Source organism: Dioscorea cayenensis, chromosome 11 (assembly GCF_009730915.1).
Source record: "Dioscorea cayenensis subsp. rotundata cultivar TDr96_F1 chromosome 11, TDr96_F1_v2_PseudoChromosome.rev07_lg8_w22 25.fasta, whole genome shotgun sequence".
Classification (NCBI taxonomy): domain Eukaryota; kingdom Viridiplantae; phylum Streptophyta; class Magnoliopsida; order Dioscoreales; family Dioscoreaceae; genus Dioscorea; species Dioscorea cayenensis.
This window is the reverse complement of record NC_052481.1, coordinates 17,597,485-17,622,860: the sequence shown is the minus strand read 5'-3', so window position 1 is coordinate 17,622,860 and position 25,376 is coordinate 17,597,485. Positions and strand designations below refer to the sequence as shown.

Below are 25,376 nucleotides of genomic sequence, written 5' to 3'. Positions count from 1 at the left end.
ATCTCCCAAGGTAGGCCTTTCTCGTGAACATTAAACGAGTAGCTTTCACACTTACAAGAGAGGTAGCTCTTTCCATATCTTTTACTAAATGAATACTGTAGCTTTTACTCACCTACAGAGATAGCTCTTTTTCTCATTAGGGCATACATAGTATCTAACTTGTCGAGAGCAGCTTCACACTTCTCATAAAGGTAGCTCTTTCCGTTTCTCAATTTTCCGATTTTCTATTTTGAAACAATTTTTTTGAAATTTGCAAAAAATTTTATCCATAAGAAGTACAATGAATACAATTAAAGGAAGTCCAACATGGTCTAAGTCGCTACAATAGAGAAATTAAGTGCTCTAATTAGGTGAATGGCCAAGAATAACATGCACATTAAAAAAAAATAGGACTCAAAATGGAACAAACTCGCAAATGTCCACTCTAATACTAGGAAACTCCTCTACATTTCAAATCACCGTCATAAGTCACACTTAGCATGTAATAGAGTTAGCAATGAAACTCAAACCACTCCCACACACTTAAATCATACATTGTCCTCAATATGTGTAAAAGAGAAGCATGCAAGGAAATGCAAACAATAGTGGGGAGGTAATGGAATACAATTACATTCCCAGTTTATATATGTGAAATCATTGAAGCTTGGAACTGGCCTAGTGTGTCCATGGTTGTGCCCTAGCAGTTTAAGGGCCACTCAAGGTCAAGAATTAACCGAGTAAGCATCTCCTTTATAGTTAAGGAGGTTGGGTGTTGCACACAAGTCCTATAAGGTATAAGAGAAGAACATTAAAGCTCAACAAAATATAAAAACAACAAAACAGAAAATAAAATCCCCTAGAAGTCTCCAAATAAGTATAGACTAGGCAGGGCCAACCCTTGCCCAAAATGGTGAATACAATGTTTCAAATGAAAGACAAAATAAAAGAAAATAAAAACTAATGCTCTGCATCGTCGGATGGTGCAACATCAGTTGGTGGATGCATAGAAGGAGGAGGAGTCAATTCAAGGGCATTTGGAGCTAGAGAAGGGACCAGTTGTGATAGTAGAGCCAGTTCACGGCTAAGGTCGGCCTCCATTCGTGCCTGGGTCTTAAGTATGGTTTGCTGGCCCTCCAGTAACCATCGTATCTCAACTCACAGTTCCTGAACCTCTGATTATTGGTGGGGATGTACTGTTGTAAGGCTGGCTACACTCGCCGGTGCAGTGGTCGATGGTAAGGATGACTTACTATCGGACTCATCGTCCGACTTCTCATCCTTTGCTTCACATCCTTCTATCGGTATCTGCTCTGTTAGACTGGGGGTGAGGACCCATCTGGAGCCGCAGCGGATGACCATCCCCATTAGCCGCAATGTATCCATGCCAAGGGATGTTGCACCACCAATGGTGTCCTGACCCTAGAGCCAATCTCCCAGTCCCATACCTCTAACGAGTTATATAATGTATAGATCGGCAGAGATCGTGCCCAGGTGTACATGCTGGCCCTAATGAGCAATGAAATTTGCCAACGCGTAGCCTAGGTTGATGGGGTGATGCTCAACCAAACTGAACAGGAATAAGAGCTCCTATCGACCCTCCACTTCGGTGTTGTTGCCTCACCTTGCAAAGGATCGGGTAATGACAATGTGTACATACCTGAGTGCTGACCGGGTAAGAAAAAAAGCCTTGGTAAGGCCTGACTCATGACTGCTCCCACAATTCAAGTTCTGCCAAACACCCTTGGGTGTGACTCCGGGTGGGAAGTCAATAAGGAGCTTCTCGTACTATGGGATGATAGTGAACTCGGTGTCGTATAACCCCATCAACAGAGCTAACTCTATGTGCGTCAGCGACTGCTGTTCTCTAAAAAGCTAAAATCAGATCACTCCATTGCGAGCAAAACCTACCATCCACTGGTCTAACTCAAATATGCTGAGTACCTCGAGGGTGGTGTCACTGTACACCTGCTCCTCCATCGAAAATAGTCAGCTCCAGCCTCCCGACTGCATCATCATCCTGACCTCATCCTCGAGCCCCAATTGGGCTAATACGAGCCAATCCACTATACAGGATTGAACCACTTCATCCTTAAGCGGGCGAACAACTCTCAGAAGTGAACCTTTGCAAATGTGGTAGCTAAGGGAACCGGGGGAGTAGATGTTTCCTCCGCGGTTGCTGTACCTGAGGAAGATGCCTTAGATCGCTTCTTTTTAGCGTGCCCAGATATAGTTTTTTCCATTCTAACCATCTGGTATAAGAAAAATATGAAGCTTAGAATGCAAAATTATAAAAGTTGAACAACACTGTAATGCTTACGGCTTACTTACGAGAAGGCTTAAGGCCTTAAGAATTTTGGAAAGTCACCTTTACGGTGACCTTACGGCCGTAAGCCATGAGCTAAGGCCGAAAGGGCCCCTCTTGTACAATGATGCTCTAAAATTTACAAAATTTGATTCTAAAAGATCATTCAAGCATTCCTCAACATTCATATAGTTGTTCCCATGTAACAAATCAATCAATGAACTCAAAATCATGAAAACAAAGATTACCTTTGATGCGAAGAAAATGGAGACACCGGCTGTTGAGAAGCTAAAAAATCAGTCCTACCCCATCTAAAATCACTCAAAAATAGAAGAAGAGCATGAAGGGAAGAGAATGGGAGGAGGTGCGAGCACCTGTGACTAAGGTTTGGTGAAAAACAATTGGGCATAAAGATCAAAGGTCACCGATGACGCTTAAGCCCTAGATGCTTACGAGCGTAAGCTGTAACCGTAAGTCTCTCTAGATAAACAATTATGGGGTACTTATAGCCGTAAGGCCTACCTACAAGGGTGCATCTCCTTTACAACCTAGGTTACGATCGTAAGAGGCTTAGCACTGTAGTCCGGAAGGTTCTCTGTCTTGCTTTTACGGTCTAGCGTATAGGCGTAAGACACCCATAAGGAACCTAGGCTAAATTCCCTAGAAAAGTACTCATTGCAAGGGTTTAAGATATAACCATAAAGTGCTATAGATGCCCCTTATGGCCTCACTTACGGGCGTAAGCCACCCGCAAGGAACCTCTGAACTATGCTCTCCAGGACTTACGAACTGTAAGTGCACTAGTAAGGTTATCTAAAATTCCCTTGCAGGGTGCCTTATAGGCGTAAGATGCCCATAAAGCTATCTATTTGAGACTTACGTCCGTGGTTATGGGCGTAAGTAGCCCGTAAGAGTCCTGGAAAATTGAGCAGAGTTTTTCCTGTTTTCTACATATATGACCTGAGAAGTATAATATGAGTGTCCATGATCAAAGCATCCAACCCAATCATGAAAATAATGACAAGCCGAGTAATTTATTGCAAATTCAAACAAAACTACACAACTACTACTAAAGACTCAAACTCAACAAAATATGGAAAATCTTTCTTGAGTTGCCTCGCAAGAAGCGCTTGTTTAATGTCATGAGCTTGACGTACCCGAAACACACATGTTGTGGAGGTTCAAAGTAAAAACACTCCTCATAATCAGAACCAATGTCTCTGAAATAACACCCAAGTGCGAGATATGAGAAAATAGAACTTACTAATGTAGTGGCCTGGCTCGGGGGAGTTACCTCCTTGGGTGAAGGTTTTCTCTTGCCTTTCTTGGGGAAAGTGACCTCGAGCCATTGCTTCTTTCGCATGCTTTCCTTAACAATGGTAGGTGTAAGCAACGAGGTGGTCTCTCCAATGTGAGGGTCATCCAATGACTCCTTGAAAGGCTCTTTGTGCAATGTCTCTTGCACAAATTCATCCACAAGCGAGTCAGTTCTATCAATGTAATAGCATGTATCATCAAAAGTAAAGGGGTGTTTCATTGCATCGGATAAAGCAAACATGACTTTCTCATCCCCAACCCTAAGTATCATTTTACCATTATTAACATCAATAAGGCCTTAGGAGGTGTCTAGGAATGACCTACCAAGAATGAGGTGCACTTTAACATCCTCATCTACATCTAGCATTACAAAATCTATTGGGAAAATTAATTTGTCAAACTTAACCAAAACATCTTCTATGATTCCCCTTGGATGTCTAATGGAGCGTTCTGCTAGTTGCAATGTCATCCTAGTTGATTTAAGGTCACAATGTCCAAGTCTCCTAAACATGGTGTAGGGCATTACATTAATACTAGCACCTAGATCCGCTAGGGATTTTTCATTAACCAAATAACCAATGTTACAAGGAATAATAAAAGTTCCTGGATCTTTTTGCTTCCTAGGTAGGCGATTTTGGAGCAACGCAGAACTTCATTCGCTCAATGTCACTGTTGACACCTCCTCAAGATTCTGCTTGTTTGTTTATAAGTCCTTGAGAAACTTAGCATACTTTGGCATTTGAGACAAGGCTTCCACAAATGGTACATTGATGTGCAGTTGCTTCAAGAATTACAGAAATCTCTTGAATTGTTTTTCCACAAGATCATTCTTCATCCTTGAAGGATAAGGGAGGCGGGGAACATACTCCTTCAGCGGTGGTGGCGTTCTCTTCTCAATAATCGGAGTATGTTCGCTTTCCTTTGTTGGACTCTCAACGAATTCAGTTTCTGGCTCCTTTTCCTTCTCCATCACCTTCTCACTACCCATCTTCACTTCCATAATACTCTGAAGAGTAATTGCCTTGAGATGCTCATGGGGATTGGGTTTAGTGTTACTCAGTAAGATTTCTTGAGGGCGTTTGGATAACAGTTTGGCAATTTGCCCTACCTTGGCTCTCTAAGTTCTGAAGAGAAGCCTACTGGTTTCTCATAGATTCTTTTATGATTTAGAGCTGGTTGTCTGACTACTAGAACTTAATATCTGTACTCTGAATGAACCGAGTAAGCACTTCCTCTAATATGGGTCGCTTGTCATTCTATTAGTGAGGAGGGAATCCTGGCGAGGGCTTCTGCTGCTACCTTTTATTTCTCTAAGAGAAATTCGGGTGATTCCGCCAACCTGAGTTGCAGGTGCTACTGTAGGGGTTTCCTTGTTGTCGAGGAAACTACTAAAGAAATCTACTTGCTCTGTAAGTCCATGCACCACTCCTACAATAAAACAATCTGTCGAGGCATATCTTCCTCCACAAGTGTTACATGCCATCAATGTAGCCAATCTCTGAGTAGACAAGCTGTCAATCTTCTTACTCAAAGCTTCCACCTGGGCTACCAATGTTGTAACCTCACTGACCTCGATCATCCCAGCTGGCTTTGTAACTGACTTGCCTCTTAAATTCCATTGATAATTGTTCATGGCTATTTCTTCTATCAACATCTTGGCTACGTCCGGGGTCTTACTACCAAGCGATCCTCCTACTACCGAATCAATTAGCTATCGAGTACTCTGATTGAGACCTTGATGGAAAATTTGAACTTCCATCTATTCGGTGAGGTTATGATGCTGATATTTCCTCAACAAATCTTTAAACCTCTCTACTCAAATAATGATTCAGTATCTAACTGTGCATGTGTCATAATCTTTTGATGCAACTTGGTCGTTCTTCCTGAAGGAAAATAACAAGCCAAGAATGCTCCGACAAGCAGTTCCCAAGTCGTGATAAATGCTGGAGGAAAAGCCTGAAGCCACTATTTAGCTCTTCCTTTCAATGAAAATGGGAATAAGCGGAGTCTAATGGCGTCATCATAAATGTTGTTGATCTTAAGCATGTCACATACTTCGAGGAATCACCAATATAACTATTAGAATCCTCGTCTGATAATTCATGGAACTGTACTGAATTCTGAAACATCTGTACAAATATAGGTTTAAGCTCAAAGTTGTTTGTTGTAATTGGCGGGCGCACTATACTTGACTGAGAACAGTCAAGAGTGGGGCAAGCACAGTCTGAAAGGGTCATGTGTCGGTTCCCTTGATCTTCCATAGTGTCCAATTGCTCTCCCTCAACACTCACTGTCAAAGATCCTATCTTGTTCCGTAAGGCTATACTCAATCTGGTTCTAATCACCCTCTCTACATAGCTCTCGCCTTCTGCCAGTCTTGGTGCTTTGCCCTTCGGTGGCATATATTGAAATCAAACAAAAAAAAGTATCAGAAAACAACCAAAGAGAAAAAGAATATAAACAAATAAGGAAAAGAAAAGAATGGCTAAAGTGACAGATATTCAAATGTTCCTAATATTAATTTTCTTCCCTGAAAACTGCGCTAAAAACTTGATAGGGACGCAAGTGTACATGCCAATCGCGTAATAATGTGTGCATAAATGCAGAGTGTCGGTCCATAGGGAAGAAAGTGAGTACTAGTAATAACTCTAGATCCAAAAAAAGAGCTTAAATAGTGAAGTGTTTGTATGTGAACAAGAGAAAGCAAAAACAAGAAAATACGGACAATAATAGGAAAGAAATCAAGGAAGAAAACGTTGTTCGAGCATAGTATCCCTCTAAGGTTATTGAGTACAGGATAATGGTTGTCTAAATATGCAATCCTCTTTGAACTGAGAGGTTTCCAGAATTATAATAAACCCTAATTTCTTAGGTGAAGAGTAACTAAATAGGTGCATAGCTAATACAGACATCCACATAATCGCATTAACACTCTATGAAACCTCATTGTGAGCTAATGACAATCTCTTAAGTAGAGAATCTCCCCCAAAGAGAGATATTATCCCTAATCTGTATACAAATCAAAATTATGATTTCTCTTAAAATCCACTCCACATGATTACAAAGGGTTCGAAGATTTCCAACAATTCACTCGGGAGAATTGAGGGAGACGGAATCTCCAAAGTACCCTATACCCAGGCTATTCACAATTCCCTTTAATCACGGTATGTCTATGCTAGATAGGTATTTCTACTCATCACGTAGCACATCAAACATGATAGCTAAGGTTTTCGCTATGTTAGCAACCAATCATTTAAACACGCAATTAGATTCAAATAGATATGATTGCAAATAAAAAATCAATTAAAGCATCAAAGATCCAACAACCAAAGTCAAAGAGATAAACCCTAGAGTTCAACTATGCCCAAACATCTATAAGTTAGCCCTCCATTAATGGAGGTCAAGAATTCAAGATACAAAGAATAGAGGAAGACATGAGATCCATGAAAACCCCCTTTTCAATCCCTAGGATGAAGAGTCAATGAAGAAGCTTCCACACACACCGTCAAGATGAGCTTGACGGCTATGATCTTCATTCACCTTGAATGTAGGACCAAATCCCTCTCCAAATCACCCTTAGAGTGCTGGAGATTCAAGTATTTTCTTCCTTAACCTTGCCTCTAAGAGTCTCCCCAAAAGAATGGAAAGATAGAATAGAGAATGCCCTAGAAATCCTCATAAGTTCTATTTATATCCGACTGCTTACGGGCTGCTTAAGGGTGTAAGAAATAGGTCATAAGGGATCTGGAGAATATTATCGGGAGCCTTACGGGAACGCTTACGGTCATAAGCCCCATTCGTAAGGTCTTCTGATTTTGTTACGGTCCATCTTACAGCCGTAAGTACTAGAACGTAAGCTTCACCGTTCTGCTTCTTGTGACTGCCCTTACGGGCGTCTACTACGGTCGTAAGCTCCTCTGGATCGCCCTTATGGGCATCCTTACAAGTGTAAGCCTTGCTCATAAGGTCCTTTGGATTGGCTCTGACTTCCCCTTACGGGCATAAGCATGCCCACAAGGTCTTCTGGAATAGACTTACAGCCATAGGGATGATAGTAAGTTGCCCATAAGCCACCAAGATTACCTTGTCCTTATTCTAATGATGCCGAGAGAGTTCCAAACTCATATTTTTGTGCCTAGAATGCTTCCTTTCGCTATCCCTCATTTTTAAGCACTGCCTTAAGCATGTTAATACAAAACACACAATATTTAGCATCGAATTCCATATTATGGTTCTAATACATGTTAATTGAGTGTACAAATTGATATGAAATATATGAACATTATACACTCATCATAAATATTTTGAAATATGAAAATAATAATATGAGAACACTGCCATTATATGAATGAAGAGAAAATTGCTCCAATCAAAGATACATATCTTCACTGCTGTAACATTTGTATTATTTTCATATATAATTTGTACTATTATCCTTTCTAGGTTCCTTTTTGTTAGCAATTAGTTCCTACTTTTTAGGATAATCAGTCTACACTTGCATGTTAAATACCTTAGGTTGTTTCTTTGAAGATGTATGAAATATAGATTCTATTTTTTTCTCCAAAAATATTTTTCTTCTTTGATTAAATTTCTTCAATGATAGCATCATTCATGTTTTCTTGCTAAAATAAATCAATGTGTGATGGAAACAATGCCGGAACTAGAGAGAAAATAAAGGGGGTCTTGGCTCAAAAAAAAATTCCCTTTACTTAAATGACTCTGCCCTTTTAGTCCCTCTACTATGATTTAAAATTTTTTAGCCCCTTTACTTGTTTGATTGGATCAATTAACTATACCTGGGTAATAGAAGTTATATTTGCGGTATGATTTGGGTGATGCAACTTTTTTTAGATGAAAAAAAATATTAAAATATTTAAAAAATATTAAACACCAAAATTGAGGTTATCGGATCTTTTTTCTCTCTAACTTGGGTTCGATAACCTATCTTCTTCCTCTCTTCACCAACCGCCTTAGCTTCTCTTCTCTTCCTCTTCCTCTTCCTCACTCCACTATCTACTGCTGCCTCCTAGGCCAGAGACCTTCGCCTTCGACCTCACATCTTTATCATTCTACAACCTCACTCTCTTTAATGTCTCTTACCTCTACTCCAACGTCATTGGGCTCACCCGTGACTACGGCGTCCCCTCCTCCAGCTCCGGCTCCTACCTCTTCAATTTCCCTATCCCTTTCTTTGATCCGAGCTCCAACCGCTCTTTCTCCTTCTGCACTCGCTTCTCCTTCTTCATCACCAACCCTAGCCTTGGCTTTCTCGGTGATGGCCTCATCTTTTTCGTCTCGAATCTGAGTGCTTTCCGAGGTATATTCAACTCCTTGACGCCGTCCACGAACACTTCCATCCTCGCCGTCAAGTTTGATACCCGTTCAGGCATGAACCATGTCGGTTTGGACATTGGTAACCTGATTCCAATCAAAACCTCCGGTCTTTCCCTTTTTGGAATCGAGCTTAAGAGCAGCAAAGCAATCACCGTCTAAATTGAGTACTTGAGAGCCACGGAAAGGCTCAAGGTCTGGGCCGGTAATTCAAGCTTGAAGCCAGAAAGGCCGGCCTTGTCTGTAATCTTTTATCTTTAGAGGTATTTTGAGCATTTGATGTTTGTTGGGTTCTCAACATCCATAGAGGGTGGTAGAGAGGTTCACACTATTGAGTGTTGGATCTTCCAGACATTTGGATTCCCTACCATTGATGGGTATTGGTAGAGCTCGCACAATATATCCAATAGCTCTTGGAGTACTCTCCCAAACAGCCTTGTTGTAGTCGAATAGAGAGAGGGAAGTCGACTTGGTGTGCGTCGGTAAAGGACGGTGGAGAGTGTATGAGTGGGGATGAAAGGAGGGTGATTACGGTGAGATTAGGGCTTTGAGTTGCGGTGAGGGTGAGGGTTAGGGATTTGAGTTACAGTGGCGTGAATTAAGGATGAAGAAAGGAAGAAGATAAGTTATCGGATTTGGGTTCGAGAGAAAGAGAATTTGATAACCTCAGTTTTTGTGTTTAATATTTTTTAAATGTTTTAATTTTTTTAATAATATTATAATCTAAAATAAGCCACGTCAGCCGGCAAATATAATATCCGTTACCCATGTATGCTAACTGATCCAATCGAACAAGTAAAATGACTAAAAAGTATCAAATTATAGTATAGGGACTTAAAGGGCAAAGTCACATAAATAGAGACACCATTTGGGGTATTCTACCAAAAATTAAAACTAGGTTTTGAAAGTTGTTATTAAAGAAATTAATATATATATATATATATATATATATATATATATATATATATATATATATATATTCTGATAAGTTGCAAGACATATTCATTGTCGTTCGGCCAATCCAATTTAAAAAAAAAAAAAACAAAGTTGGCAATAAAGATAAGGTCATAAGTTTTTTTGGGGACGATCAAATAAAAAATTAGGGGCAAAACAATAAATTTTTATAAATATTTTTCTAAAAATATATATATTCTATATGAAATTTCCTAGTTTATAAACATCAAGGGGTCAAACAATAAATTTTATAAAATTATAATTTTTTACTACATAAATTAATTTATAATAATTGAAGGAGACAAATAATAGTTTTTTTTTAAATTATTCTATATAAATCAATTTGTAAAATATTATTGGGTCAAATAATAAATTTTTGTTCTTTCCCGAACATAATTTACTTAGACTATAGGTATTAGTATGTAAAAAATGATATCTTTAGAAAAAAAAATAAAAAGAAAAATCCAGAAAAAATAAAAATAAAAATCCAGAGAGAGATGTAAAAAATGATATCTTTAGAAAAAATAACAAGGAAAATCCAGAAAAATAAAAATAAAAATCCATATCTTTAGAAAAAATAAAAAGAAAAATCCAGAAAAAATAAAAATAAAAATCCATATCTAAATAAAAATCCAGAGAGAGAGAGAGAGAGAGCGCTCCCAACCATCCCCCTTGATGGCATACAATTAAAAATAGGGTATGTTTGGAGGGGGAATTTTTATTAGTCAATTAATTAATACATTAGAATACTTAATTTAGTCCTCTAGTGTAGTAAATCTATCCTTTGATTTCTCTAATATAATTTATCTCTAGAAACTTTTTTTATTTTAATAGTTAAAAAATGTGAGTGCTCCTTTTTAATATAATTTGTCCCCAGATTCATATTTATATTTCTTAAATATTAAAATAGAGAGATCTCCTAATGATAAATCATATTAGAAAGACTAAAGGGGTAAATTGACTACAAACAACCGGACTAAATAGGGTATTCTACCTAATTAATACTAATAAAAATTAAATATATTTAAATTTATATTTAACTTGTCTAAATAACATAATATTTGTTAATATTAGTAATTTTTAAATTAATTATTAAATATATCTATTTAAAAATTAAACTCTAAAAAAAAAAATTTTAAATAAATCCTTATGCTGGAAAAACACCACCCATTCCCCAGCAAACATGGAAATCGTGACCAGCTGTACCAATAAAGGCATGCTATTGACAAAACAAATATGTGGTTGCAGGTTGATTGGCTTCATCGCAACTACGCCATACAATTGGTTGAGGTCTCCATAACATTATCCATGAATCATATATATATATATATATATATATATATATATATATATATATATGCATATTTATATTTCCTGAATTTTCATTCATCGCTTCTTAAAAATCTGATGATAAAGAGACATGCAAAATCACAAGTTGCATGTGCGGAATGGCGAATTTGAATGTAATACGCGTTATGATTGTTCAATTACACACGCGTTACACAAGTGTTTATTTTTATTTTTATATTTCTACTTATATAATTTGGTATTTTTTAACACGTCCATAATTAGTACTAAATCGTGATAAACAAACTCGAGTTTATGGTCACTGTAAAAATGAAAAAGGACATGCAAATTCTTGTAAATTAATAAAAATATCATGATATTTTTTTTCAAACTTTTATATATATATATATTTAAAAAAAAATAAATCACAGCAATATATTTTATTCAAAATATATTTCAAGAATTTTATTTTTAAAAAATTACTTTTTTTTTCTTTTCTTATTTGATATTTCTTATTCACAAAAATTTCAAGTTGTTTTTTTCCTTAACCCTGACAAAGCTCCTAGCCCGGATGGCTTCCCTATTTCTTCTTTCAAAAACATTGGACCATTCTCCAAGACACTCTTGTTAAGCTTTGCGAAGATTTTTTCGAAGGCACCATCAACCTCGAGCGTATCAACTGGATACATATTGCTCTTATTGCAAAAAATAACACGCCAGGTGATGTGATGGACTTTCGTCCCATCAGCCTTATCAATTCCACCTATAAAATTATTTCCAAAATTCTTGCCAATCGTCTCAGTGCTGTTATCAGTTTGCTAGTTGATGAATCACAATCCGGATTTATTAAAGGCAGATGTATTGCGGACAATATTGTCGGTGCACAAGAAATCATTTTCAATTTACAAAAACGAAAACTTCTTGGTCACATCTTTAAAGTGGATTTTGCAAAAGCTTTCGACTCTCTTGACTAGAATTTTCTGCTTGAAATTCTTGCTGCTAGAGGCTTTGGACCTAAATGGATCTCCTGGGTTCACTCCATTCTTAGTACTGCCAAGGCCCAATTCATTATCAACGGAACGACTCAGGGCTACATCCGATGCAAAAGAGGCCTGAGGCAAGGCGATCCCCTTTCACCATTGCTCTCCGCCCTTGCCGCTGATGTTTTGAGCGCTATGTTCTTCCACGCTCTCAAATCCAAAGTCTTGGTGGGTGTTCCCTTGAATCATACCGATAACACTTGTCACTTCCAATATGCTGACGACGTTCTTATTTTCTCTACTGGAGGACAAGAAGATCTTCATATTATTAAATTAATTCTGTATCTTTATGAGGGGTCCTCTGGCTTAACCATTAATTATTCGAAAAGCTGCATGTACTCCTCTAACTACGACTTCCAACCTCATCATTCCTCAGCTAGAATCCTAAGCTACTCCCGAAGCTGTCTCCCAATCACCTACTTAGGAGTGCCTCTTTCTGGTCGCAGACCCAAACGAAATGAATGGGCAAAACTCATTGACATAGTTCGCTCTAGACTCACTTCTTGGAAAGCAAATTACTTATCACTTGGTGGACGCTTAACGCTCATTAACTCTGTTTTCTCCACTGTTCCTGTTTACTAGATGTCAGTTTTCAAGCTCCCCGCTTGGGTGATTAAAGAAATTGAGAAAATTCGGAGAGATTTTCTTTGGAAAGGCCCCGATCTGGGACCCAAAGGAGTCAGTTTGATAGCCTGGAACAGGATCACTAGACCGCGGGAAATGGGAGGCTGGGGAATCCTTAACCTTCAAACCTTCAACAACGCTTTACTAGGAAAGTGGTGGTGGAAATTATCCTACAATCCAAACAGTAGTTGGGCCAAAATCATCCACGCTAATTACTCTATAAATGACACTAATGGAATTCTATCCCACACTCCACCCAGAAATAAATCCTTTTTTTGGGTAGGAGTGACCTCCACTTTACTCTCCTTCCGATCATGTATCATGAAAACTATCAGAAGTGCCTCTAACACTTCACTATGGTCTAATCGTTGGCACGCTGGACTTCTACTTAAAGACTGTTGGCCCGATCTCTTCAATGATTGTACCGTCCCTTGGATTACCATCAGGCAATTCTCCCAGTTTCTAAACAATCCTGAGCTTTTATTTCCCACATCCACCCCCGATATGTTATCTGCTCTTCTTGAAATTATCCCTGATTGCTCCCATATTCAAGATGATATTCACACTTGGACCCTTGAAAAAAGTGGCACGTTCATTGATGGTGGAATACGCAGCTCGCTTTACCCCATTTTCTGGAAAAATCGTTGTCCAAGCAAAATCACTCTTTTCTGTTGGCTTGCTGGGGAGGACAAAATCCTCACTCTAGCAAATCTTTTCAAGAAAGGTTACAATTTTTAAAACTCCACCGATACCTGTGTCCTTTGCCACAATGCCTCTGAGAATCTTCAACATCTCTTCATCGACTGTGTTTTCTCCAAACGCATCTGGGCACTTTTTTCTCAAATTTTAGAATTAAACTCTCTTCCACAGACTATTCCCTTACTGTGGACCAATTGGATACTATCCCTAGTCCCTCAACACCGAATCCTCTGGGACCTCACTTCCCGTGCAATCTTGTGGAATATTTGGCTTGAAAGAAACAATCGCATCTTTCAATTGACTGCATCATCGCATCTCAATATTATTTATAAAACTGCTAATATGCTTCTTTCTTGGTTCTCAACAGCTGCTGATAGGCATCAACAAAACCTCAATGAAGCATCACAAAAAATCAAGCGCTCACTTAACTTCTACAGTGCTAGAACCTCAAATCCTACTAGCGATTCTGACCACAATGCAGCTCAGGAGTAGTTGCTCCTTCTACATTTCTAGACAGGCCTGAGATGCCAAACGATGTCTTCCACCTGCTTAGACTCTTATCTACTTTCTGATTCTCTGTTTTATTAGCTGTACTTTGTCCCCTCACTTTTGGTGAGAGGATTTAACTCTTTGTACTTTTGTCCCTCCTATCAATAAATCAGTGGTTTATCCACTTTCTTCAAAAAAAAAAAAAATTGTTATTCTCTTCAAAGTTTATTGTATAAATGACAAATTATTCTATTTGAAAATTTTTATATGAGATAATAATAAACATAGTTTATGTTTTGTGTACGTGCTTGGTATTTTTTAGTATTAGAAAAATTTGTATTTTAAATTATTAATTACACTAATGTCAGTGTTTTCTAATAATATTTTATATTATTAGAGATAACATTGTATAAACCACAAATCTATTTTTGTATTAAGAGAAAAAGAATACTATAATAATTGAATTTATTAAATATATAATTTTTTTTCTCCACTTATAGCTTCATTACAGCGACCATAATTATTTTTTATATTTTTATAAATAAAATCCTCTAGACTTTTTTAATTAAGCTGATTTGCGTTTGATTTTAATTTTTTATATTTATTTTTTTATCTATCAATTTCTATATTGTGCAAAATAAGCTCTTTATTTTTTAGGTGATGAGTGTATGTGGAGGTTGTTTTGTGTATGTCATCAAGTTCACCGTCATAAGTGGTCTTGTCATTTCATATGTGGCTGTTACTAAACCATGGAAAACACATGACTTAATTTTTGAGGTGGATAAAAATATGTACTTTTCATATTGTGGACGAAAACAAGAAAAGCAGGCAAATGAATAAGCACCACAAATGTTGTCTATGGCTCAGAAGTCATATCTCTTCCTTTTTGATTGATCTGTGTTTCATATATCTCAGTGTATTTATTTGTTTTGTTTTATTTATTTTTCTTATTTTATCTGATTATTTTTTTAGTATCAACTCATAATGTCAATGATCTTTAGGTTTAATCTGTTTTAAATTGTGGAGATGGATTTACAACTCCATCTTCTTTTTTTTTTTAGTGTTGGCTAGTATTAAATAGACTATTATTGAATTCTTGTTATGTTTATCTATTATTATAAGATTATTATGCAATTAAATTATGGGAGTTTAACTTTAGATTATTCCATAACCTTTGCAAAAACAACCAATTTAATTTTTAACTTAACCTTTCTATATAAAAAAAAATCACAAATTTATTATTATATACACACACATATTGACATATGACCATGCACTAATAATTCAAAAAGAATCATAAATGCTTGTCGGAAGGCGATAGGATCCGCACAAGTTATGTTTTGTCATTCTATGTACATAATTTTCTTGTTAAATTATCCATCAGTCCCTATAAATTAATAATTTTTATAAAAGCTCTTCCAACCTTTTTTTGTGGTTCCTTTTTTTAATGCTTTTTCCGTACAAGTCATGTTTTGTCATTCTATATACGTAATTTTCTTGTTAAATTATCCACCAGTCCCTACAAATTTAAAATATTTTGAAAAAGGTCTTCCAACATTTTCCTGTAGTTCCCATCTTTTTTTTTTTTTTTAAATCTTGATTATTTTAAAATTTTCTTATAATATTAAAAATATTTTTATCTTATGGATGCAGAGGCGAGCTCAATTCGGCCCCTTTAGTTCAAATGCAAATGTGTCAGAGCAAACAAGCAAGCTGCAAGTATATCCCCATTGAGCCCAATCTCAAACATGTTGGGTAAAACTTGGTTCTCTTTATGTCCTCAATATATAGGTGCACCAGGGAGTTCACCACCTCAGTGATCTACTAGCCTTGACCAATGCAGGCAAACATTACTAGGGATGATTTAATAATTTTATATAAAATTTGGATTTATAAATAAATGATTTAAAAAATTAAGGATTTTTAGAAATATAAAAAATATATAATTTTTTTATGGAATTGGAAGAATCGGATGATACCCTCTTACTTTTATCATTTCCTTATTTAAATTTTTTTAATAAAATATCAAATTCTATGATCTTGGGACCATCCTCCAATATTATTGGTTGCCAGACAAGATACTAAAAATCACAAACATTTTTATAATTTTTAAATTTAATTTTTTTTAGCCATTCAGATATACATCTTAAAAAAAATAAAAAAATTATATTTACTCTTATAATTAGTATTTCTTAATTTTATAAGTTTGCATGTATATATATATATATATATATATTGACATTAGGTGTCAATCACCTCTATTTAAAAGTTTAAGTTAGGGACAGGTATGTGGAGAGCACTCGCAAACTCAACAATAATTTACCTTTGCCTTACGTAAGTTTTGATCTGGGGACCTTTTTGAAATAAAAACCACACGTAAGAAAAATGGTAGTAATAGGTCGAGTAATCATTTGTGTGTATTTATTTTTTAAAAAAACTATAAAAATATATAAATTAAAATAAATTTAAAAAAATAATTTAAAAGTAATAATAAAAAGACTTGTCCACATTTAAAAAAATATAGTTGAATCTTCCAAGCATTTTCTCGTTCCGAACAAATTCATAAATTACAATATTTATGAAATAAGGATTTTACAAATCTATCAATTTTCTTTTATTTTATATATCAAATAAAAAGTTAACTATTTGGGCAAGCAACTGTAAGCACACTATATAAGCAGCATTACCTGTGAACAAGTGAGTTCTCATCCCTTCTCTTCAATCCTCCTAAATTTCTTCATAACAAAGATGAGCACCACCACCTCTCACATCCGCAAGAACGGAGATGCAATTCTGTTGGCCGCCGGTCATGATCTCCGGCGACAGACGGTGTGTGTGACTGGTGCCGGCGGGTTCATCGGGTCATGGCTTGTGAAACTTCTACTTCTCAAGGGATACAACGTTAGAGGCACAGTCCGAAACATAGGTTATATTCTCTACCCTCTTATTATTAGTATCTTAAAGTTTTTTTATATTTTACAAGAAAAAAACCAACCTCACATGGACTGAACAGAAATAAATTAAAAAAGCAAAAAAGAAAATAAAGCGACTGTAAAATATAAGAAAAAAACTAGAGGGATTGATAGGGGTAATTGAAAAGTATTAGGAACTAAACAAATATTTTTTTCTCATATATATATATATATATAATGATATAATTTAACAATCATTACAGAGGATCCGAAGAACTTGCACTTGAAAGGATTGGAAGGAGCTGAGGAAAGACTGATATTGTACAAAGCTGATGTGTTAGACTATGAAAGCATTTGTTTGGCATTCGACGGTTGTGATGGCATCTTCCATGTTGCTTCTCCGGTGACCAATGATCCGGTGAGTGATTTATAAGTTTTGTGTAATTCTTTTGTTGTGCTTTGAAATGCATGTAAATTTGAGCTTCTTTAATTTTTGTATTGTGTGGGTGCAGGAGAAGGTGAAAGTAGCGGTGGCAGGCACAATGAATGCAATTAATGCGGCGGCAAAAGCCGGTGTTCGTCGATTTGTATTCACTTCTTCAATTGGAGCTGTTCACATGAGCCCTAACAGAAGTTCAGACACTGCTTTGGATGAAAATTGCTGGAGTGATCTTGATTACTGCAAGAAAACAAACGTTTGTCTCTTATACTGTTAACACTAATATATATATATATATTGTTTAAACTAGGTTTCTTTTAGTCATTTGGTTAGCGATTTAATATTAGATAGGCTCCATACAATTTATTTTAAGACACATTTTGAATTATATCTAAATAGCAAGAGTTTTAAAAATATTTGCCAAGATTTATATAGTGATTAAAGATGAAAAATATAAAATTTATTTTTTGTTTTGTAAATGATATCATCCTGTTACAGATCTTGTTATGATCATAACAAGTTTGAGTTGTGTCATCATATATGATTATTATTAAATACAAATCAAACACAATTTTTAGAAAACTAAAGTAAAAGATTAAAATTTATATATTCAAATCTAGATTTAGTTAGGTAACCACTCCCAAACAATTAATTAGATCTATCAAAAATAGTCTGAATATGCATGAATGTATAAGGCTTCTCTCTTTATTCTTATGATCATGTAATCTAAAATATTTAACATATATAAAAAAATGATAATCACAATAAACTAGTATAGCTATATACATCCTTATATTATAGTGTAAATTAATGTATTAAATAATTATTGACAATTGATCAACAGAATTGGTATTGCTATGCGAAAATGGTGGCAGAGCTTGTGGCAGTGGACTTGGCCAAGAAAAGAGGGTTGGATTTAATTGTAGTCGTTCCTCCGGTGACAGTGGGACCAATGTTACAACCCACACTAAATGCAAGTTGCTTTAGGGTCCTCACCTATATGAGAGGGACCAAGAAGGCATATCCTAATGCAGTCATGGCCCTAGTTGATGTTAGAGATGTTGCTCAAGCTCACGTGCTTGTTTATGAAAACCCTAATGCTTCAGGTAGATATTTTTGTATAGCGACGGTGATTCATCGAGCTCAGTTTGTTGCAATGCTTTCGGAGATGTTTCCAGAATATCCCATCACTAACAAGTGAGTAGTATTATTTTGAAATTAAAAAATTATGATTTGTTTAAGAATATTACGATGGCAGTAAATTAATTAATATGTTTTTTTAAAAAATTAATATGTATATTATAATAGAGTTTCTGTAAAAAAATAGACGTTTCTAAAATAGATCGATAGCATAGGGGCACCCTTGGTGAGGAGAATCCTCTCCCTCCAAAGGGGAAGGGGCAGCACACCCTTTTTACCGTTTCTCTCTCTCTCTCTCTCTCTCTCTCTCTCTCTCTCTTTTTTTAAATATTTATTTTTTTAGAAATTAAGACCTCCGTTCTAATAATGTAATATTTTAGAAAAAAATATTTATAAATATTTATTATTTGATAGTTGATATTTTAAAAATTAGTTTATATAATATAAAAAATTTAGCATTTAATTTTTTTCAAACTAATTTATATAGCATAAAAATTATTGTTTTAACAAAATTTTAGTAAAAATTTATTATTTGAATGTCTGATTTTTATAAATTAGCTAGGCTATACTATATATATATATATATATTTAAAATAAAAATTAATTATTTTCCCTCTTGACTTTTTACTCCGCCTTTCTTAAAATGAACTTTTTTTTAAAGATTAAAAATAACTTTTATTACTACATCCCTATAGTGTCTTATTTGTTTTTTAAATTAGATGGTTAGAATGACATGTTATTCGACCAATCTGAATTTTTGTTTTTGAAAAATTTTTTAAGACGAACTCCAAAACATGTTCTTCATTCTTTGAGTCAACACCCATTTTACTTTCCTTCTGGTTCTGCCATTGATTGGTAAATTATGGATGTAAAAATATATTTCATAATAATTTATATATTGAACATCAATACAAATGTAATAATCTGGACAAATACTTTCCAAAAGACAAAACAAATGATGATATATGTAGTTAACTTGTTTTATATTGTGTTAGATGCATGGATTAATAAACCTAAAAGTTTATGCCAATTCAGAACCATTTTAACAAACCGAGAAGCCTAGGTCTATTAAGAAAATTTTAACAAATATTTTAACAAACATAGAGGCAAATGTATATCTAATTGGATGAGGTTGTGCTTGTTGATTATGTTTAAATTCTTATTCAATAGATTGAGCTTTGGCCTTGTTTTTCAGGTGTGAAGATAAGGTAAACCCAAGGGTTAAGCCTTACAAATTTTCAAACCAAAGACTCCAGGAACTTGGACTAGAGTATACTCCAATAAAGAAAAGTCTATATGAAACGGTGAAGAGCTTAAAAGAGATTGGCCACCTCCCTCCTGCCCGCGTCTTCCATGAGCAACCAAGAATTACAGCTTCTCTTTAAAATCATATGATTTATATTTTTGAATGGATGGAACAATTATGTGTGTTCTATTAAGTTCTTCTTGCTTTATTGTTGTGTTACTTTTACATCTTTTACATCATATATTAAAGTCCTTTTAAATTTAATGCTATCCTACGGATAGGTTTGTTAAAATCAAGGATCCTTTGTAATATAACAGATGGCATTTTCCAAACTCTCAAAAGAGTTTAATGTTACTTCATTAACTAAGCAAAAGAGTTTGTAATAGAAATAAGTGGTTGCTGATAAACTCTCTATATATATATATTTTATAAAATGGACAAGCCACATAGACGTGCATATATATGAGGAGTTAATACCTAAATTCACATGTGCCCTTACTCTAGTCATTGGCTCCAAAAAAATATCTATATATTTTTATTTATGAAAATTTTACTCATTATATTTATAAATTAAAAAAAAAAACTTGTGTGGTTTAAAGATTTGCAATGATGCATGGTTTCTTCTGTCTAGTACAAAAACAAGAAACAGGTGTTAACACTTCTTTGGTACAAATTTGTTAATTCATTCAAAGGCTGACCTACATGACATACAATTTTTTTTTAAAATGTCTAAAATGCTCTTAGTGCAAAGTATGACCAAATCTTCCCCAATCATTCATTAGAATCCCAAACTGAGTTTTCATCTAACCTCTCCACGATTCCTCCCAATAGTGAGAACCTAGACCGTGATTTCATTAACCTTTGCTTGTAATCTTCCAATTCCTCCATTTGGTGATATGTCACTGCTCCTTGTAATCTCGCTTCAAAAAATGTCTTTGGAGAGATATGAAGTCTTGAGTGCAGATATGGAACCTCTTCTCCTGTCACGCCCCAACCCCACTGCCGGGCCCGCAGACAGATCGGCCGCATCCACTGGGACTGGGTCCCACTGGGTGCCAGGCCTCAGATTTGACCTGGTCAGAGTCAACCCTAACAAGCAGAATATAAATAGTAATACAGAAGCACAAATAGGATACTAGAAACTGAAATATTACAAGTACGGGCCTTAGCAGCCCTACAGAACACAAAGATGAACCCAACAGTTCTCAATACATAAATACGGTCAGAATACAAGCCTTACACTCACAGAAAAGTGTACTACAGAGATACTGATAACAGCGGAAAATACACTCCCAGACACCCCCCGATCCTAGACTTGATCTTCTCCTGCGAGAACAGAGTTCACAGAGTGTATGAGCCACAAGGGCCCAGTAGGGTCGCAGAAACAACAGATAAAGCAGATATTGCAGAATACTATATCATACTTCATACAGAATACAGAAAACACACAGAATACAGAAATAATCCAAAAATACGGAAAACACGCAGATTCAGTCATGTACATCTCCCTGGCTAATAACAAATCGACGAGACGAGGGTCGGATCATCGATCGTGAAGTCGGGGACGTAAACGAGCATGAATATCAATAGTCGAGTCGGATCTTCGACCGCAGATCGGGGTAGCGCTACTACTGAACACATGTGCACATGGCTAGGGACTTACTCCTCCCTAGTCGGGCGAGCCGGGGAATGGAGATGTACTAAAAACCCGCAGAAATACGAAATACATACAGAGAAAATACTGAATAAATAGAACAATTAAATAAATAAAAACAATAAATAAATAAATGACAAGTAAGTAAATAAATAATTAAATAAAATTACAAAAATAGTGAAATAACTTAAATACAAAATAATTATCAGAAATACGAAATTTGCGGGTGCGAGAGCCTACTTGGCTCCGAGCTACAGAGTCGGGTTCACCAAGTCCCGCGAACTAGGGCTCGCTACAAAATTTAATCAACAAAAGCTTTACTTAGAATTAAGTCTTGGGCCGGGCCTACTACAACTAAGGCCCCGGAGGAAGAATTTACAATCATTGCAGGATCAGTCAAGCACAATCAAATACCTATGTCTATAAATAATAACCTGATATGCAAGGTTCAAGGATGGAAATTAAAATTCTAACTATCAAGTATACAACTGAAAGTACATGACTATATAAATATTCACATAAGTGAGATAATCATAAAGCATGTTATCCATGCTTCTGGAAGCCACACACAGGTTCACAGAACCTATAGTTGAAGATATTTAAACAAATAGAAATTTTAGAAAGCATGCTTACAAGTGCTTGTAAAGACTAGGTCTAAATGTTAAGCTAATACCAACAATGATCTACAACAAGGCACTTAGGGTCTAGAAGGCTTTAGATGATTAAAATATTAAAAGTCAAGATCTCATGCAAAACCAAATTCACATGATTTCCAGCTTCAAACACAATTAAAGTTAAATTAAGGACAACCTATAGATGATTAAACCAACATAAAGCCAAACAACCCCAAGTTTAGACAAAGAGGATTCCAAACAAACTAAAGCATCAGGTTACCATAATCACAAATTAAATACACAACAAAATAATAAGCTATCAAGGCAAGATTACAAGAGGTCATGCTTAAACCGAGGTGTGAATAATATTAGCAACCTAAACCTAAAGGCTGCACACTCAAAGCTCCAAATTTACAAGCATGAAAGCTTTCCTTTAAATAGCTAAGCCAGGATCTAAAATCAACAACCAAGGTTTACTCTCACTTACAACATTCACAATGCTAAATCAAGGATTTAGATGACACGTGAACAGTAACCCAAGAACTCAACTAAGTTGCAAGTTTAACACCACAACAGGCTTACATCCATCTACTCAAATCAAGGAGTTTAAAACTAACAAAGCAATAGAGCAGTCATGCTTTTCAACAAAATATAATCATCAAGAGGTTAAGGTCTCAAGCACTTCCATTTACACATACAAGATACAAATAAAAACATATACTCACACAGCATGATTATCAAATGAAACTCTCTAAAGTTAAAGCATGTTGCAAAATAGATTAACCAAGCTGGACACAACAACACCAGTTAAGCTTCAAGGATGCAAGAAACTAAGCTTTAAGCTTACAAGAATTACAAACAAGATAAATATTCTTCTAAACCAAAAAGGTTAAGGTGTAGGTCTCATCAAGGCAAGGAAACAACACAACAACCCACAAGAACAGTCACAAACCAAGCTTAGAAGAGGGATCTAACAAGAAGCTTCATCCACAAACACCCTAGATGCTAACCTGAAGCTTGGTGAAGGAAGGAACGGTGAATCTTCGGCCTCCCTTGCCGCTGCCGAACCCAAGCGCTGCGGCTCCGAGATCTTCCTCACGGCTGGCCTTATCAGTCCGAAGCTCAAAGGAAGCTTGCTGCTTCTTAAGTCCAAACTCAAAGGATGGTTGCTGTTTAGAGGAAGAAGAAGAAGGAGAAGAGGAAGGAGAAGAGGAAGAAGAAGAGTGTCTCTCCCACCAACCATGACAAGACCAAAGCTTCACGGGGGGAAGGAGCCAGCTGGGTGAGAAGCAAGGTTGCAGTGTACAGTGTTCGGAATCCCCATAAATAGTCAAACAGTCAAAGGGAAGTAAAAAGTTTCTGGTCAACTTGGTCAACAAGGCCAAGGTTGCAAATATTACATCTCCCATCTTTTTCTTCACACATTAAAATTTCATTCGACTTACCTATGAATGTTGTTAATTGGTATAGATGTTTGCTCATGGCCTTTTTTTTTTCAAAATAGTTTGAGTTGCTTGGGAATTCAATGTTTTTTTTTTTATTTTTAACTAATAAGTAATAAGTGCCCCCTAGTTAAAAGATTGTCAAAGGGACAAATAAGTATGGAGGTGCACCAGTTACGGTGTGTTACAAACCTCCCCACAAAATCCCTCTGGTTTGTAACTCTGGAGTGGTGAAATTACTGTTTCTCCCACAAGAAATCCACACTTAGGCCCTTGACCCTTGACCCTTGAATAGTATATGAACAATAATGAACCCAAATATACAGTGCATGAACAGTGTTATCAGGGAAGGATTTGAACCCTTTCTCTCCCCTTTGCACTATTTGTGTCATACCATTGAACTATCAAATGGTTAACAATTAAATGTTTCTTGGGGTATCTCTTTGAGAATAAAATGAACTGATTTTTTTCCTAGAGTTTCTTGTAAGGTGTCCCTCCTTATTTTGTTGTTTCTAATCAAAGGATTGCCTAGATATTGATCCATTTCTAAGGAGGGGATTGGGATGCTACCGGCTATTAAATGAATTTATATATATATACATATATATATTTTTTTGACGAATTGACGACAAACACCTTTTTTTTTTCTTTGTGCTTGAGAGGTTTCGAACTAGAAACCTCTCAAACACAAAAACGGTAAGAAACTACTAAGCTATGCATCTTGAATTTATAAATCTGCCCTAGCCAAATAAAAAAAAATTAAAACTAATATATTTCAATGGTATATGCAGGGAATTATTGTTTATATGTAAAAGATAAAAATCAAATTTTTACAATGTATATATAGCACTTGGTTTTTGATTGAAGAGTATAGATACAGCTAGGCGAATTTTCAAGGATATATATACAACAAGTAAAGGACCCTTTTTTTTATATATATATTTTTATAATTAAATGTCAACTTAAAATTCCCATATACACATGGGTGGAGAATATTATCATCTGTCCTCATCACCAAAGGTCAATTTTCTTCTTTAAATTTTAGAATGAGGTGCAATTTTTTTTTAATTTGGTTTTTAAATGAAAATGTTTTACTTGACTTATTGTCTTGGGGCTACGTGCTCGAGGCACATTGATCAGTGAAGGCATGCATGCAAATAAATATGGGTATTCATAAGGGGTTTTTAACATATCATCACTCGAAAAAAACAAAACAAAGAAATTGCTCGCCACCCCGTGTCTTTCAAATGTTACTTGTCACCTCTCCATTCACTTATTTTTTTATCGCTCCGTACTAAACAACTTTTTGATGTTTAATTTGGATAAATAGAGATTATACCTGAATAAAATGGTAACAAAAATTATTTTGAATCAAATTTGAAAGTTCTTAAATTCCGGATATTTATTCGAAACTAAAAGAATACTTACTATTTTATGTTTTTTATATTTTATAAAAGACCAATTGAAATCAAAGGATATTTTTTTCAAGTAACAATGAGGCAATTATTTAATCAAATTATTTTGAACATGTTTTTAATTTTCTTGATATGCCAACAGTTAAGACATTCTTCTTAATGCAAGAGATCGGAGATTTAATTTCCATGCAACCAATGCATGGTGAGTAGGGTCTTTTGTGCACGGATGGTGTGGAGGCCCCGTGGACACAGGCTGATGCCTTGTGCAATACATATCCATCAATGCTTTTGCAATTCCAAATACTACAAGCAAGTTATTGTATTGGTGTTCATCACGTAACTCCAAATCAATGTAATATGTGTTCTATAATCTCGGTCAAGTATTTCATCAAGCATCTTGGGTGCATCCAAGGAATGGTGCATGCCTTTGTCAAGATGAAGCATTCCTGAAGGCCCATAAGTGGATTCTATGGCCTTAGCAAATGCTAACAA

General features: G+C 35.7%; 1 protein-coding gene and 1 long non-coding RNA gene across 2 annotated transcripts; one reads left to right on the top strand and one right to left on the bottom strand.

Moving 5' to 3' along the window:
- Window positions 1–16,719: 16,719 nt before the first annotated feature.
- On the top strand, window positions 16,720–20,023 carry LOC120272272 (cinnamoyl-CoA reductase 1-like). The gene is made up of 5 exons (XM_039279042.1): window positions 16,720–16,948; window positions 17,198–17,352; window positions 17,447–17,629; window positions 18,218–18,570; window positions 19,709–20,023. Exons 1-5 carry the CDS (start codon window positions 16,771–16,773, stop codon window positions 19,896–19,898), a joined length of 1,059 nt encoding a protein of 352 aa, XP_039134976.1. The 5' UTR covers window positions 16,720–16,770; the 3' UTR covers window positions 19,899–20,023.
- A 435-nt stretch (window positions 20,024–20,458) lies between these two features.
- Window positions 20,459–23,303, bottom strand: LOC120272273. The gene is made up of 3 exons (XR_005540171.1): window positions 23,038–23,303; window positions 21,654–21,705; window positions 20,459–21,085 (listed from the first exon to the last, which is right to left on the bottom strand). It is a non-coding gene; the product is annotated as an uncharacterized LOC120272273 (long non-coding RNA).
- Window positions 23,304–25,376: the final 2,073 nt, after the last annotated feature.

Excerpts from the sequence above, each read along its gene's own strand:
- LOC120272272 (XM_039279042.1), top strand. The coding sequence starts at position 16,771 with ATGAGCACCACCACCTCTCACATCCGCAAGAACGGAGATGCAATTCTG. Across the intron at positions 16,949-17,197 it reads AGGCACAGTCCGAAACATAG|AGGATCCGAAGAACTTGCAC; the intron begins GTTATATTCTCT and ends CAATCATTACAG. Across the intron at positions 17,353-17,446 it reads CTCCGGTGACCAATGATCCG|GAGAAGGTGAAAGTAGCGGT; the intron begins GTGAGTGATTTA and ends GTGTGGGTGCAG.